This window comes from Balaenoptera borealis, assembly GCF_965194805.1.
Source record: "Balaenoptera borealis genome assembly, chromosome: 10".
NCBI classification, from domain to species: domain Eukaryota; kingdom Metazoa; phylum Chordata; class Mammalia; order Artiodactyla; family Balaenopteridae; genus Balaenoptera; species Balaenoptera borealis.
This window is the reverse complement of record NC_138874.1, coordinates 87,124,835-87,139,798: the sequence shown is the minus strand read 5'-3', so window position 1 is coordinate 87,139,798 and position 14,964 is coordinate 87,124,835. Positions and strand designations below refer to the sequence as shown.

Below are 14,964 nucleotides of genomic sequence, written 5' to 3'. Positions count from 1 at the left end.
TAGTGTGTTTTCAAAGCCTATGCAAACCTTAACTTCTAGGTGGTATTGCTTCCTCTATATGCAGTCACCCAAGTCCTACTGATTTTACCACCTAAATATGACTTGAGAGTCTTTCTTCATCTGCCTTTCCCCGCCATTACTTTAATTTAGATCTTTCTCATCCTTGTCTAGACTATTGTGTTAATCTCCTAGTCTAACTCAGTAGATGGTTCAGATCATTTAATAGTTTCCCCGTTACCTATAGGTTAAACTGTAAGGTCCTCAACATTTATAATCCATCCCCACATTCTATTACCTGCCCATTTCCATCTTGTATTACATTGTAAATCCCTTGAGTGTGGGAACCAGTATCTTTGTATTCCTTATAATATTGTGAACATAATAACTGCTCAGCCAATAGTTGTTGACTTAATGAATGAAGTAGGCAGGCTCTTGGCTTGGCAATTAAGTATACGTCTCTAGAATTAAAATGAATTATTCTGTGTAGTAGGAATAAGAAGATAATTTTATTTTGGTATATTAATAATTCACACATTATTATTTTATGGTAGTAATGTCATACATTCCTCCAGTAATATTAATTTGAATTAATACGATTTTAAGCTATTACATGCAGTTGTTCTGAGTTCCTGTAGAATTGTCTTTTTTTTTCCCCCAGAAGGGAATTAATAGAATTGAGACATAGCCAAGAGCAGAAATACTAAGTTTTGGACATCCATTGTGGTACAAAATAAAAAATTAGCAGTCATTGACTCCTTGTTAGAAATTTGACTCCTAGTCAAAGATTTATAAACTTTACCTTGTGTAAATAAGTCTGTAATCATAATCATCTATGATGCTCAGAATATACCGATGATTCATGAGCCACTCTAAGGGAATCGTGTAACTGGTATAAATCCATACTTGGTTTTGTTTTAATTTGCAACTTTTCTTCTTAAAGTCTTTTTTAATCTAAAGTTTTGATGGGTACATTGAAACACGGTAAAAATTATTGACAGTTGTGATGTTGTTTTTAACAAAAATGTTTACATCATAAAAACAAGTTTCTTAGACTTATTAGAAGGTAAGATTTCATGACAGATGAAATATTTAAGATATGCTTCATTTAATATATCAGTAAGTTTCACTAACTACACATTTTGTGCTAATTCATTTATTCTTTCTTTAAATTGAGGTATAGTTCACATACAGTAAAATTTACTGTTTTGTAGTGTACAATTCAGTGGCTTTTCGTATATTTATGAAGTTGTCCAACTATCACCAATCTGTAATTACAGAACATTTTTATCACCCCCAAAGAAATCCATGCTTGTTAGCAGTCACATCCTTTTCTTCTCCACCTAGCCCCTGGCAACCTCTAATCTACTTTCTGTCTCTATGGATTTACCAATTCTGGAGATTTCATATAGCTTTATACAATATGTGGCCTTTTGTGTCTTGGCTTCTTTCTTTTTTGTGTGTGTTATATTTTTTATTTTTAATGTTTATTTATTTATTTATTTTCTTATTAGTCATCCATTTTATACACATCAGTGTATACATGTCAATCCCAATCTCCCAATTCAGAGGGGATCTCATTTTGAGAATAACTGTTGTAAATGCATCTGTCTCACTTGACCATGTGCAGGTGGAATGCCCTGATTTAGAGATTTCTGGCCACTTCCCTCTCTCCTGTCCACCCCCTCCCCCCTCCTTGTCCGTCTCCCCCCATCCCCACCCCCACTGCCATTGTCTCTCCCCTGGGCCCAGGTAGACCCAGTCTAGCTCTTCTGGAAAGCTAAGACCATCCCACAGAGCCAGGTAGCACTTACCCGGGAGCCAGTCCAGCCGAGCAGGGCAAAGGCATGTTGCTCGTAGGGACACATGACCAGGTCCACACGGATGGCCTTCCAGGTCTTTCCTTCCTCTTGGATGGACGTGTCACTGTCCACTCTCTGATGGTGCAATTTTAAAATCAGAAAGCATTTTTGAAAATGATCTAAAGTATCCACTTGCCTGCTTGGCACCTTGAACTTTTCAAATGTCGACTCCACAAGGTCATAGTATAAAAGTAATCCCTGAAAATAAACAGAAAGACGTCAGGAAGAGTCCCTGATGCAGAGGGTCAGAGATTTTATATTGGGCTCTTAATGAACGCTCTTAAAGAAAGCTTTGCAGATTTAAGCAAAACGTGGGTGCGTTTTGTCCTTGCGTTGTGAGCCCACCTGGCGACACTAGCAGAGGGAGCCAAGGAGCGGGTGTGTTACGCTCTCTCTGCAGCAGAGGAATTTAGCGATTAGAGGCGCCAAGCCAAGGCCGCTTCATGGCAAAGCTGCCAGAGAATCCACTCCCCCAAGGTCTGACGGCAGACCAGTGCTCAGAAACCTGCCGCACTCCCTTAAGTACAAACCAACTTTGAACAAAAAGCCGTGCCGTTTCTATGCGGTTGTTCGGACTTAGTGTCCCTCCATATTATACTGATGACTAGGTCTACTTGGCCCAAAAGGTTGTGACTGAGGCTCAGCTGCGTTGGGGCCTGATGACTCGCTCTTTCTAGGGAGCACTTTGAGATTGTTGCTCTGCCTGCCTTGGACACTCAGACAAAATTGGTGGCACATCACCGAACGTTGCCTAGTCAGAAAGTTACGCCCAGCAAGCTGCCATCCTCCAATTTATCTGCTCCGTGGGACTTCCTCACGGCACAGGGCAGATGTGGGGTAGGGAAAGGCAGAACTATGCAACTAACTGCTGAATCTGAGCAGCAACTGAAAGAGCAAATAACCTGAAAATAATCTAGTCATAGCTATTAGGGTGTATGATTTGTTCTCAGATTCTTTAGGTCAGACATTCTCAAATATTATCATCAGACGCATTTGGAAGGTTTGTTAAAGCACAGTTTGGGAGGTCCTGTCCCCAGACTGATTCGTGCGGCGGGAGGGGTGGGGGGGGGGGATGATTTTGAATTTCTAATAAGTTCCCAGGTGGTGCTGACGCTTCTGATCTAGGGACCACACTTGGAGCATCACTAGTTCCATTTGCTATTGTTATTAGAAGCGCTTGGCATTTCGTGTGCAACCCACCCCCACCCCCAAGAGACATTGTTTCAATTCAACTCAACACTTTGAGGAGGGGATGCTTTTCCTTTTGCTGATCTCAGAAGAGGGAACACTTGGCCCTTCAGTGCCTCTCCCAGAAAAGGTATGAGGAAGAACCGGCACCATCTGAAGCAGGGGTGGGGAGTGGGGGGATTGTGGGGGGGAGCTCTGATGTCAGGAAGAGCCTCTGGTGCAGGAGGCAGATGTTGCCCTAGACAAATCTAACAACCAACTCCGGGAAGACACAATTCTGCTTTTTAATGAAACTTACTAAGATTAGTCAATATAGCAGCCTTTCATGTCAATTTGAATTATGTAAATCTGAAAAGCGAGCTATTAAAATATCAAAACAGTCTCACTTTGAAGCCAAATTTATAACATCCCTCCCCCCTTTAAAAAAATTCACAAAGCTGGCTTCCTAAAAGTTGTAAACTGTGTTTGTACTATTGCCACGTGGTGGTGATACTTTGGCTGGTCATAGACAGACGGGCCACCCGCCAGGCATGAACCCAAACTACACCCAGCCAGCCCTCCCCTCTTTGGGGTGAATTGCTGGTGGCCAGTGGAGTCTTCTGGATGGCACCCTCCCCCCAAGATCAGTATTTCCAAGCTCTTTTCCTCCATTTCTTCCACCGAGAGGTCTTCTACAAGGACCACATGTAGATTCATCTGATAGGCAACTGAAAACCATACCCATTGGCTGTTCATTCGTTCTGCAGGTGTTTCAAAACATCGTATGTGTATATGCGTGTGTCGTGTAAGCATGTGCTCAAGTGTGCCTGCATGAGATATAATCATTTTAATCTGGAAAGTGCAGATTTCGGTAAGAAAGGCAGGGGTGGGGAGTGAGGTAGAGGTGGAAGTTAACCATGATTCACAACCGAGATGTTGGGGGCAGGCGTGGGGCTGCAGGGGTGTGGACAGAGTTGGTGCCTGTTTGTCAGCAAGGGAAGGGGTGCAGCTGCTCATGTTCTCCCCTGGGTCCCCTCACCCGGCACAGTGCCTGGCTCTCCGGCAGAGTTCAATATACAGTCGTGCAGGAGAGATCATGACTATAGCCACTGTTTAATAGGCATTTATCAAGCCCTGCACCAAATGCCTTATCTAATTCTCTCAGTTAATCCTCCCATTAGCGAATGAGAGAGGCTTGCTATCCCTGTTTTACAGGTGAGGAAAGAGAAGCTAGGAAAGAGTCCCAGCTCCTACAGCCAGTAAATGGCAGGGTTGTGCTTTTAAAATCCCAAATCTAAAACTCAAGTGCTTAACCTCTGCCTCCACCAGTGTCTGCCCATCTCTTTGCTTGGGGACCAGCAGTATGGCTGCCTGGTGGCCGAAGAAAGACCAACGAAAATGAGGCTCCTTGTCCCCATCTCCCAACCCCATCCCATGCCGGGCTGGGACAGTCTCAGAGCATGGGGAGGGTGGTGACTGTATACCAAGGTCAAATAGGTCCACCCTTGCCAGAGCCTCTGATGGGGGTCCAGGCAGCCCTCTCTCCACCCAGCCCGTGGCTGGCAGAGCCCATCAGGGTGCTGTCTGTCCATGAGAATCTTTCAGCTTTCCTGCTCGAGCGGAGAAGTAGGGCCAGCCTAGGTTCCGCTGACTCTTTCTCGTCCGGCATTCCCCTGGCTCAGCCTATGATGTTCACTCTCAGAGCTCCTGGCCGTCTGGATCCCCACTCCTGAGAGAGAGAGGGGCCTCGTGGGTGAATTTGGATCTGGTTCCAAAGTTGGTTCTTCAATTCTGGTACTCCTGGCACCCGGGTTGCGTGTTTCTTGTACTAACTGTATCTGAGGTCTTCTTTCTCCTGTGTGTCAGGGAGATTTGTCCACACCCAGAAGATGCTAAATCATGCAGGGAAAAAGAAGCTGTGCTGGAAAAACACCAACCCCAGCCTCCTCGACCCATCCAGGCCTTCGGGTTCCTAGGGAAGGGCCCTCTGGTCTCCTCAGACCTCTCACTGGAGTCGGGCAGGAGTCAGGGCCCTGCAGGTGGCTCTGGCCGCAGGGTCATCCTTAGTTCCCTCCACTGGGCAATATGCGGCCCGGGGCAAATCTGATCTCAGTGGGTGGGGGCTCCTGAGCCATGACCTCTGCTGGGCCCAGCTTGCCCTCATTAGCTCACTTCTTCCCATCTCAGCACAAAGTCAAGGTGGTTATTGACCAACACAGAGTTCAAGGCAGCCCCAACACATCTTAGGCTGATTTTATCCTAGTCTTAGCCCCACCCCTAAGCTTGCTCTACCCTGGTTCACACTTCCCAGGTCTTCTCAGCACACGCTGTTCGTTTTGTTTAGGGCTCTGATGCCTCTGCACGTCCAACACAGAGACAAGCCACCCTCGGCCCCTTTGGTAATAGGACGAGTGTGTATACACAAGCTCACAACCTGGACTCTAGGACCCAAAGCAGATAAGTCTCACTGCATGTCACTGGCACTGTGTAAGCTGTTGCCAACAACTGAGAATCAGTTAGATGATCATTACACATTTACAAGGTCAATAGTGTGCCAAATTCAATGGTATTAATATAATTCTTGAGTGTCCAAACATCTACTTATGATCTTTCTTCTTACCTTTCTTTCCCATAAGTTCATCACTTTAGGCAAAAGTTGTTGCTCTTCATCCTCTGTTGATCCTGGGCTGGTAATTAAAAAATCTACATCATGTCCAGTCTTCTTACACCTGATTTTAAAAATTGTATAAAATTGAAATAAATTAGATTTTTAGCTCTCAATTTAAGAAAGTCACCTGTGTTTCTATGCCCCATGCTTAAAGTTTGCAACACAAAATGCTCAAGATGTATTTTTTGAACAAAAGATCCTTGGTTACACAACTCTCCTCCTTGCAAAATAAATTTATGACACAGGAAAATTAAAAAATCATACACGGTACGTATATGATTAGGTACATGTGGGTAAAAATGGCAAAGATGATTTCTTCTCCACACCCACACATGCACACACTCCCACACACCAGAGACAAGCAGGACAACAAGCAAACCAAGAATTATATTCACGTAATATGAGATAGGGTTCTTGGAATTATGACATAGACTAAGGACATTTTCTTGGATTTGATCTTGTCTTCCCACTTTCTCCGTCACCTCCACAGCCAACAGCCACCATGTAAGAGGACCATGGGGAGACATGGAGAGGGAGGGAAGGAGTCTCTTTCTGAAACGGGGCTTCAATATCCAAAAATTGCACACATCTCTGTGAAGAGTTTATTCACTCATTGACACAACCAATATTTCTCGAGTGCCTACTGTGTGCCAGGCACCACGCACTGGCTCTCACTGAGCATTAAGTTCCCAAACCTTAGTGGGGAAACACGCATACAAACAATACAAACAAATTACTTGACAGCTGTCCAGGGAGAACTGAGGAGGGGTGCCTCGCCCAGCATGGGGAGGAGGGAGTCAAGGAAGGCTTTCTGGGGGAGGTGGCATCTGAATTGAAGCTTAAAGGATGAGGAGAAGTGAGCCAGCTGATGAGTTGAGGAAAACAAGCCCAAGCAGAAAGGTGGGACGGAGCAAAGTCACAGAGGCGAGAAAGTGCTCTGTGTGTGCTGAGAATGACAAGCCACTTGGGGTTGCTGGAGTGAAACATGAGGTGCAGGAGATGAGGCTGCAGAGAGAAGCTGGCGCCAGACCCCCGAAGGCCTCTAGTGCCAAAACTCCTGAGCATGGGGAGCCACTGAAGGTGTTAGAGCAGGGGAGGTAAAAGCAGCTGTCATCATTATTTACCTCCGGAATCCTCCTGTCATGGTGACGAAGGCATCAGGCATAAATGCCCAGACGGCCTCTTTAACCAGCACACTGACTGCCTCTGCTTCGGCCCTGGTCACACGGCTGACAAGGTCTTCATAATAGAGGAATCCTGAGAGGCCATTGGACAGGTCAATGGAGAAAGGGACATGTCTCGTGTGAAATGACCAGCCCTCAGTGAGGGGGGATTCGTCCCCACATAGAGCTAACATGACCACAGACATCAACGCCAAACTGTTCCACAGAGACCAAGTGATCTGCGTTCTCTTGGTTGTGAATTTTTCGTGTTAACAATGGCTCTTTGCTTTCTGACTGAGAGACTTAAAATTTCCTGACTAAGGAAGAGGCAATATTTCATATCCTAGAACCAAGCTGTTCAAATCTGACTTCCTATTGAAGAACCAGCCCTCCTGATCAATAAGCTGTGCCCTATTATTTTAAAAAGATAATGCATAAAGATTTGGGGTGGGAAGATTTGGGGTTGCACGGTTATAGATGAATTAAAGAATTGAAGTCAAGAATAGGAAGGTGGGGGGCTTCCCTGTTGGCGCAGTAGTTGAGAATACGCCTGCCAATACAGGGGACACGGGTTTAAGCCCTGGTCTGGGAAGATCCCACATGCTGTGGAGCAACTAAGCCTGAGCGCCACAACTACTGAGCCTGCGCTCTAGAGCCCGCAAGCCACAACTACTGAAGCCCACGCGCCTAGAGCCCGTGCTCCACAACAAGAGAAGCCACCGCAATGAGAAGCCCACGCACCACAGCAAAGAGTAGCCCCTGCTCACCACAACTAGAGAAAAGCCTGCATGCAGCAACGAAGACCCAACGCAGCCAAAAATAAATAAATAAGTAAATTTATTAAAAAAAAAAATAGGAAGAGGGTAGATTTGCATCTGAGGAGAGTTGGAAAATGCCTCTGGTGGTCTGGCTTATTGCTTCTTTGTCTGACCATCACGAATAAACGAAAGCTCAGACAGAGTGGTCATGATGAAGAGTTGTTCTAATGACTTGGTTAACCCCACAGACCCACAGAGGGAGGTGTGGAGCAGAGTAGTAAAGGAGATGGGAGCCTTATCTCCAAGAATTGGGATGAAGCGGAGGAGGGGAGGGGAGCAGGGTGCAGGAGAGATCCATAGAGCCTGAGGGCCATCTAGTTATCCTTCCATACAAGGCACTGCTCTCTTCCCTAGGGTCCACAAGAGGGAGGCATTCCAACTCTGCCTGAATCTTTCTAATAATGGGAGGCTTTGATACCTCCAGAAGCTGCCCATTTCCTAATTGTAAGGTCTTTTGAGGGCAGTTCTTTCTCTTTTTTCCCTCAGCTTTATTGAGGTATAATTGACCAAAATTGTTTAAATTTAAGGTGTACAACATGAGGTTTTGATATATGTACACATTGTGAAATGGTTACCACAATCGAGCTAATTAGCATACAATGGAATATTATTCAGCCTTAAAAAAAGAAGGCAATATTGTCATTCACAACAATGTGAATGAACTGGGGGCATTATGCTAAGTGAAATAAATCAGACACAGAAAGACAGGTATTGCATGATGTCACTTATATGTGGAATCTAAAAAATGTCTCTTAGAAGCAGAGAGTAGAATAGCAGTTACTAGGGGCTGGAGGGTTGGGGCAGTGGAGAGATGTTTGTCAAAGGGCACAAAGTTTCAGATACGTGGGATGAATAAGTTCTGGAGATCTAATGTACAGCATGGTGACTATAGTTAACAGTACTCTGTGGTATACTTGAAATTTGCTAAGAAAGTAGATCCTACTTGTTCTCACCAAAAACAAAATGGGGGGAAGCGTCAAAAGTTCTTTATTTTCATGAGCTTAAGTCTACCTCCTAGCAGTTTCACCCATCACTGCTCTCTGGAAAGATGTGGAGCCACCATGTTGGTCCTTCTCACCTCCAGGATCACGGGAGGGAGGAGGCAGGAAGGCCATTTGGCTAGAACATCACGGTCACAAAATTCTCAAATTCAAACTTCCCATGTTATCTCTAAATAAGGACAGTTGCAGAATCATAATGGCAGGACCAAGAGAAGATAATGTTCACACTAATACATCTATAAACTGTGCCCAGTACAAAATCACACAGCTTGTGGAACACTATTGTTTTTTATATCAATCCTAAAACTCTCTCTTTTTTTAAAATAAAGCCACAAGCACAGGGAGATCAGCTCGGTGTTTTGTGACCACCTAGAGGGGTGGGATAGGGAGGGTGGGAGGGAGACTCAAGAGGGAGGGGATATGAGGATATATGTATATGTATAGCTGATTCACTTTGTTATAAAGCAGAAACTAGCACACCATTGTAAAGCAATTATACTCCAATAAAGATGCTAAAAATAATAAAATAAAATAAAGCCACATTTTTATTGCAATATGGCCATTTTTGTGTGTGGAGCATTTGATTTAAAAAGCAATGCTTTCAGGGGGTTGCTGTGCAACGGGTACAAAGTTTCAGCAGAGATCTGCTGTGCATCGTTGTGCCTGCCACACAATACTCCATTAACAGTACTCTACTGCACACTCAAAAATTCATTAGTAAATGTGATGTGGATCATAGACTTCCGTGCAAAAGTTAAAAAGAATCAGGGTTCTGAAGGAAAACAGGAAAATATCTTTATGTTCTTGAGGGTAAGCAAACATCTCTGAAACAGAGCAGGGGTGCGGGGGCACTAACTATAATGAAAAGATTGATAATTTGGATTTCATTGAATATAAGAACGTATATTCATCGAAGGACATTATCAAGCAATGAAGAAACACGCTACCAACTGGGAGAAGATATTTGCATTTTATGTATCTGACACAGTGCTGGTGGGGTGTCTGATAGAGCTAAATCAATAGCTATCCGGCCTCTGACCCAGCAATTTCACTCCTAGGTGTATGCACAAGAGAAATGAGGACATATATCCACAGGTACAAGAATGTTCATAGCCAAAAACTGGAAATAATTCTAATGTCCATCAACAGGAAATGGGTAAATAAATTATGATACCAATGGAAGAAAAATTGCTAAGAGGGTAGATCTCATGTTGTGTTCTTACCATATTTTAAAAAATCAATTTAATAAAATTAAACAAATAATGTATAAATGTGAAAAAAAATGAACAACAATGCTCCATTTGGCTCTTTTTTGATACAAAAATTTCATCATGGCTGATATTCACAGTACAACTCATTTGGTAACCATAAAACTCCTGTGCTTGTTCAGGATGTACCTAAACCAAAAGTCATGATTAACAACAATTTCTTTAAGGACATATGCAGGTATCAGGAACGAACATGGAGATAGTTTAATAATTTGTTGACACCCATGAAAGCAACTTAATTGGCTTTCCTTTTGGGTATGGTAGGGAGGTGAACTTATTACAAGAAACTTATTACCCTGTACAGTGTTATGTGTGTGCTGTTATATTTCAGAAACCAGTGTGGCATGTGAATCCTCAAGCCTCAGGGAATTAAAACCAAGTATGATTTTAAGTAAAACTGAAACAGGGTTTCACCCCTGAATCGTACTTTCAACATGTTCAGTTAGCTTACCCTTGGCAAAATGCTAAACTATTCCCATTGACAAGTCCATTCATTGTAGCGCTGCCACAAGGGATACATAAAGCCTGGGTTTTTCAGCTATAAGTATGATAGGAAGGCATTCCTCGAGTTCTACATAAAACAAAAGCATTAAATAGTCGGATGGCCATCACTGATGGATTGAGAGAGTAATAGCTGCTTCATTCATCTGTCTGGAAGAACCCAAATAGGAAGAGAAAAATCCAGTTTACAAAGCTGGGGACTTGGGAGCTACTTGGATCCCAAGAGCATTCGGTGTCCGTTGATAAAGGTTTTCATCTAAGGGAAACACGGCTTTGCCTCCCACTTTCTCTCTAAGTGTTGACAGCCTTTACTATCATTCTGAGCCATGTTTCATACTTATGTATATTTTAATACTTATGTATATATTTCTATGGCATCTCTAGAGCTGGTGTACATCACGCTTATTAAGTGTGCACTTTCAGAAGCCCAGAATATGAATATGGGTCTTTTTTTTCCTTAGGCCCTTTTAGTTCCTATGTGGCATCTTATAAAGCTTATTAGCAATTTTTTGGAGGCTAGCAACTTTATGAAGTTGGGGAATTCTATGGTAGCATTGATGTAACCACCAAGAATTGATTTCTTCCTCTCCTCTTGCTTGTTTCTTTTCATCACTTAAACAGAAGATAGCTGTTTTCTTTTTTCTTTTCTTTCTGGTCTCCTCTTGTAGAAGATTCCCTTACTTTCATATGATTAAAAATGTTGATGACGTCCTCATTCTTTGTAACTCAGAAGCTATAGTGCTCAGAACTGTGGCTGTGACTTTCTTTCAAATCCCAGTTATACTGTATTTCTATTGCATATTAAAAATGAACATTTAAATCACACAATTTTTGACCCTGTTTTTTGACATTTCTTGATTGAAAAAAATATACCAGGACCCTCCATAAATAGAAGTGACCAAGCCACCTTCAACCTCCGTGAGGCCCTGCCAGACTTTCAGATGCCTGTCTCTACACTCTTCTGGGTTAAGGAGTCTTGGTTGGGTAGATAAACCCCTGTCTAGATTTCCACCATTTCCCTTCTATGTCCTTGTGTCTTACAGTTTCTAAAGCAGATCCATATTTGTACCAACCAACAGCTCTAATTCGTTCAAATATTCTTTACTCCCCAACCCTCCAGGTCAACTTTCTGTCTTGGATTCCTCACCCATACCTCTTACCCAGCCAGGACCCAAATATCTGGAAGGGTCAGTTCAGTAAGAACTAGATCAATGGTGCAACCAGGTTTGACAGTGGGATAAAGGAATGACAACAGCCTTCATGCAGGGTATATTTGCTCTGTGCCAGGCTAAGCGCTTTGCCTGTAAGATCTGATCTATTCCCCACTTACGTACCGATGTTACCTCCCTTTTATAGATGAGGTAACGAAGGCTCAAAGATTTTAACTAACTTTCTCAAGATCACACGACTGGAGAGTGCCAGAGCCAGGATTTGGATCCAGGTCTGTCTGATTCCAAAAGCTTGGGCTTTTAGCCATAGCATGAAAAGAGGCCAAACAAGAGACCAGCTCACCAAGACTGGAGTTGACGTATGAAGTACAGCAGACAGATCCCTTCCACAACCTGACCAGCCCATGGCAACAACATGAGATTTTTTTAGGAGAGACAATTCACCTGCTTTCTGCATTCTTGTGAATTTCAAGGTTTTGTCCGACCTTATTTTACTCAGAGATCTGAACCCCATCCTGAACCATTTCTCAGACGTCTTCAATCCCACTCCAAATACAGAAGTAAAGAGCTGAAACAAAGGGAAAGGCATGCCTTTAGTTTCTAAAACAATCATTATGTCAATGAAATGATACTTTTCAAGGTCAAGCGATTAAGAAAAGGTGTAAACAAATCTCTGACCTAGTTTCTCCCGAATATGACAAGCAGGTGGGCAATGGTAATTTTTCAGAGGCATTTCCATTTCAGCAGGGTCCCTTCCTGACATATGTTATTACTAAATGAAGCAGAAGTGCGGAGCCAGCTTCTGGCGCTGCCGAGGGCTTCCAGATATCCAATAAGGATTGCCTGCGCTGTCAATGTGTGACAACAGGTATCTGTACCCAACCCTTTGCCAAGAGTGCCTTACACACACTCATGCATATTCACCCTCACAATTTAAAGAGGGATGCACGTGTAGGTTGCATAAATTCTCCACCATCACACAACTGGTAAGTGTCAGAGCCCAGACTCAACCCAGTCTGTCTGCCCTCTGAGCCTGGCCTTCTGCCCTCGACCACAGTTTAGCCTGAGCATCACTTCTGAACCCAAGGGATTGGTAGGTGGAAGTCTCTGGCCCCTGCAACTCCAAGGTAGGGAACATTGGGTGGTAACAAACCCTGCTTCAAAGCAGACGAGGATTCAGTGAGGAGCAGGTTTCTTAAAGAACAGGTTTGTTTTGTCTCACAGTCTTAGTGTACCCAGGAGTGACAGACCCTTGGGAGGTAAGGTCATTTGTGTCTCACCGTAGCATGGCAATAAGCCCAAGCACCCATATTTATTTAGGCATCTGCTTCCTAGACCACTGCTATGGACTGAATTGTGCCCCCTCCTCCCAAATTCATATGTTGAAATCCTAACCTCCAGTGTGATGGTATCTGGAGATGGGGCTTTTGGGAGGTAATTAGGTTTAGATGAGGTCATGAGGTGGGTCCTCATGATGGGATTAGTGCCTTTATAAGAAGAGGCACCAGAGAGTTTGCTCTCTCTCTGTGTCATGTGAGGGCACATTGAGAAGGAGGCCGTCTGCAAACCAGGAAGAGAGTCCTAACCAGAGCCCAACCACACTGGCACCCCAATCTCAGATTTCCAGGCTCTAACTGTGAGAAAATAAATATTTTTTGTTTAAGTCACTCAGTCTGCGACATTTTGTGATGGTATCCCAAGCTGACTAAAACAACCACTTAGAATAAGTAATAGGATTAACTGAAAAGCCATTTTTGATAAATACATATAAAAATCACGTACTTTGAAGGACTGATATCGTTCATCGTTTAACACAGCTTTAACTTCAGAACTTTCTCCATCTTCAATAATTTCCTGCACGAACAGTTGAAAAATATATTACATTAGTGATGTTAACTGCAGTCTAAGATTTTCAAATCCCCAGATCTAGTAGCTTAATTTTTCATGAAATACACCTGTTGTATACAGGATATTTCCTTAGCTGATCTGGAGAAAACAAGACATTTCCTGCTTGAAAAATCTCAGGTTATTATATTTCCAAGGACCCCTTTACAATCCTCAAGGAGGAAGGTACAGAATGATTAGGGTCCAAATCTACAGAACACTAAACCAAAAGATTCACTGACAAAGGTGTGTCTAAATATTTGAGATAGTTTTCTTTTCAATGAATATAAACTAGCTGAAACAAGAGGACTTTTCATCTGAGCCAGTTAATTTTGGACCCACTGAAAAGCTAATCCGGGTTCAAGCCCTTATGATGTCTAGCTCAGAGCCACCCAACATCCTCTAAATAGAGTTGGGATTATTTCCCTTGAATAATTTACCTTGAGCTTGACTATATTGAAACTTACTCTTGGATGACCAATTTGCCTTGCCGGGGAATCCTTAAACATCATTAAATAAATAACTATCCATCCCTGGCTCTCTTCTTAGAATATACAGGTAGAGATGCAGAATCAGCTCCACTGCCCATCACACCCACCACCATTCTGGAGGGCAATGTCCCGTGAGTGGAAGTGAGGTTCTTCACACAGCCTGTGTTCGAAGTCATAGCCTCCTCTCCCGTTGAGCTTTTAGGTCACTAGAGTCTTTCACTGTGATTAATAATACGGGAGAGTTATTTTCCCACTAGCTGACCCTACATAGCTCCAGGAAGAAAATATTGGAGTATGAATTACACATGTGTATATGTGTATCTATCTATCTATGTAATATATATGTTATATAATATAATATATCTATATAATATATATTAGAGAAAAAGGAAAATAAGTCATGAATACCACATCTATATAGTTAACAGGAAAATCCATTAACTGCATCTCTCTCTCTCCCTCCCTCCCTCCCTACCTATCAGGAGTTGGGACGAATCACCTTTCACCCTTACCTCTATGACATACTTCACTTTGTCCCCCAGGCAGGGAATTCCTTCTGTGTCCTTCATACTGATGATTGTGAAAGGCAGAGATTTAAGTACAGAAGCTGCTCTCATGAATTCCAGACAAGAGACTTCATTTTCTTTAAACTCATAATTTTCAGCCAATACCTCAAAGGCATCCTGAAGAATAAAACCAGATGAACAAAACACAGTCTGTTTCCTAGCCCCTAGCCCCCGAGCCAGCAGTCACTTGCAAACACCTCTTGCTCTCTGTTAAGTATTAGAACACCTCGTGACTATTTCCTCAAAGATCAGGATTGGGTGTCCTGTACTTTTGCACCCCTCCCTTGGTGGATGAGCGGAATTGAGTTGAAAGGACAGGCCACAGAGTGCTTTGTAAGGCAACTTTGAGTTCTCTGCCATTAGATATTCAGGAGTGATATAGCTATAAAATGATATTGTGCTCACTGCA

At 43.1% G+C, this 14,964-nt stretch overlaps 1 protein-coding gene across 2 annotated transcripts in view; it reads right to left on the bottom strand.

The window, feature by feature from the left end:
• Nucleotides 1-14,964, bottom strand: part of DNTT (DNA nucleotidylexotransferase) — a 38,301-nt gene that overhangs the window by 9,413 nt on the left and 13,924 nt on the right. For both annotated transcript variants that reach the window (XM_082406548.1, XM_082406549.1), the window contains exons 4-9: nt 14,502-14,672; nt 13,397-13,468; nt 12,059-12,182; nt 6,819-6,951; nt 5,647-5,755; nt 1,812-2,057 (exon numbers count right to left, since the gene is read on the bottom strand). In XM_082406548.1, the coding sequence (XP_082262674.1) occupies nt 1,812-2,057; nt 5,647-5,755; nt 6,819-6,951; nt 12,059-12,182; nt 13,397-13,468; nt 14,502-14,672 (855 nt within the window). The remainder of the gene's footprint in view (nt 1-1,811; nt 2,058-5,646; nt 5,756-6,818; nt 6,952-12,058; nt 12,183-13,396; nt 13,469-14,501; nt 14,673-14,964) is intronic.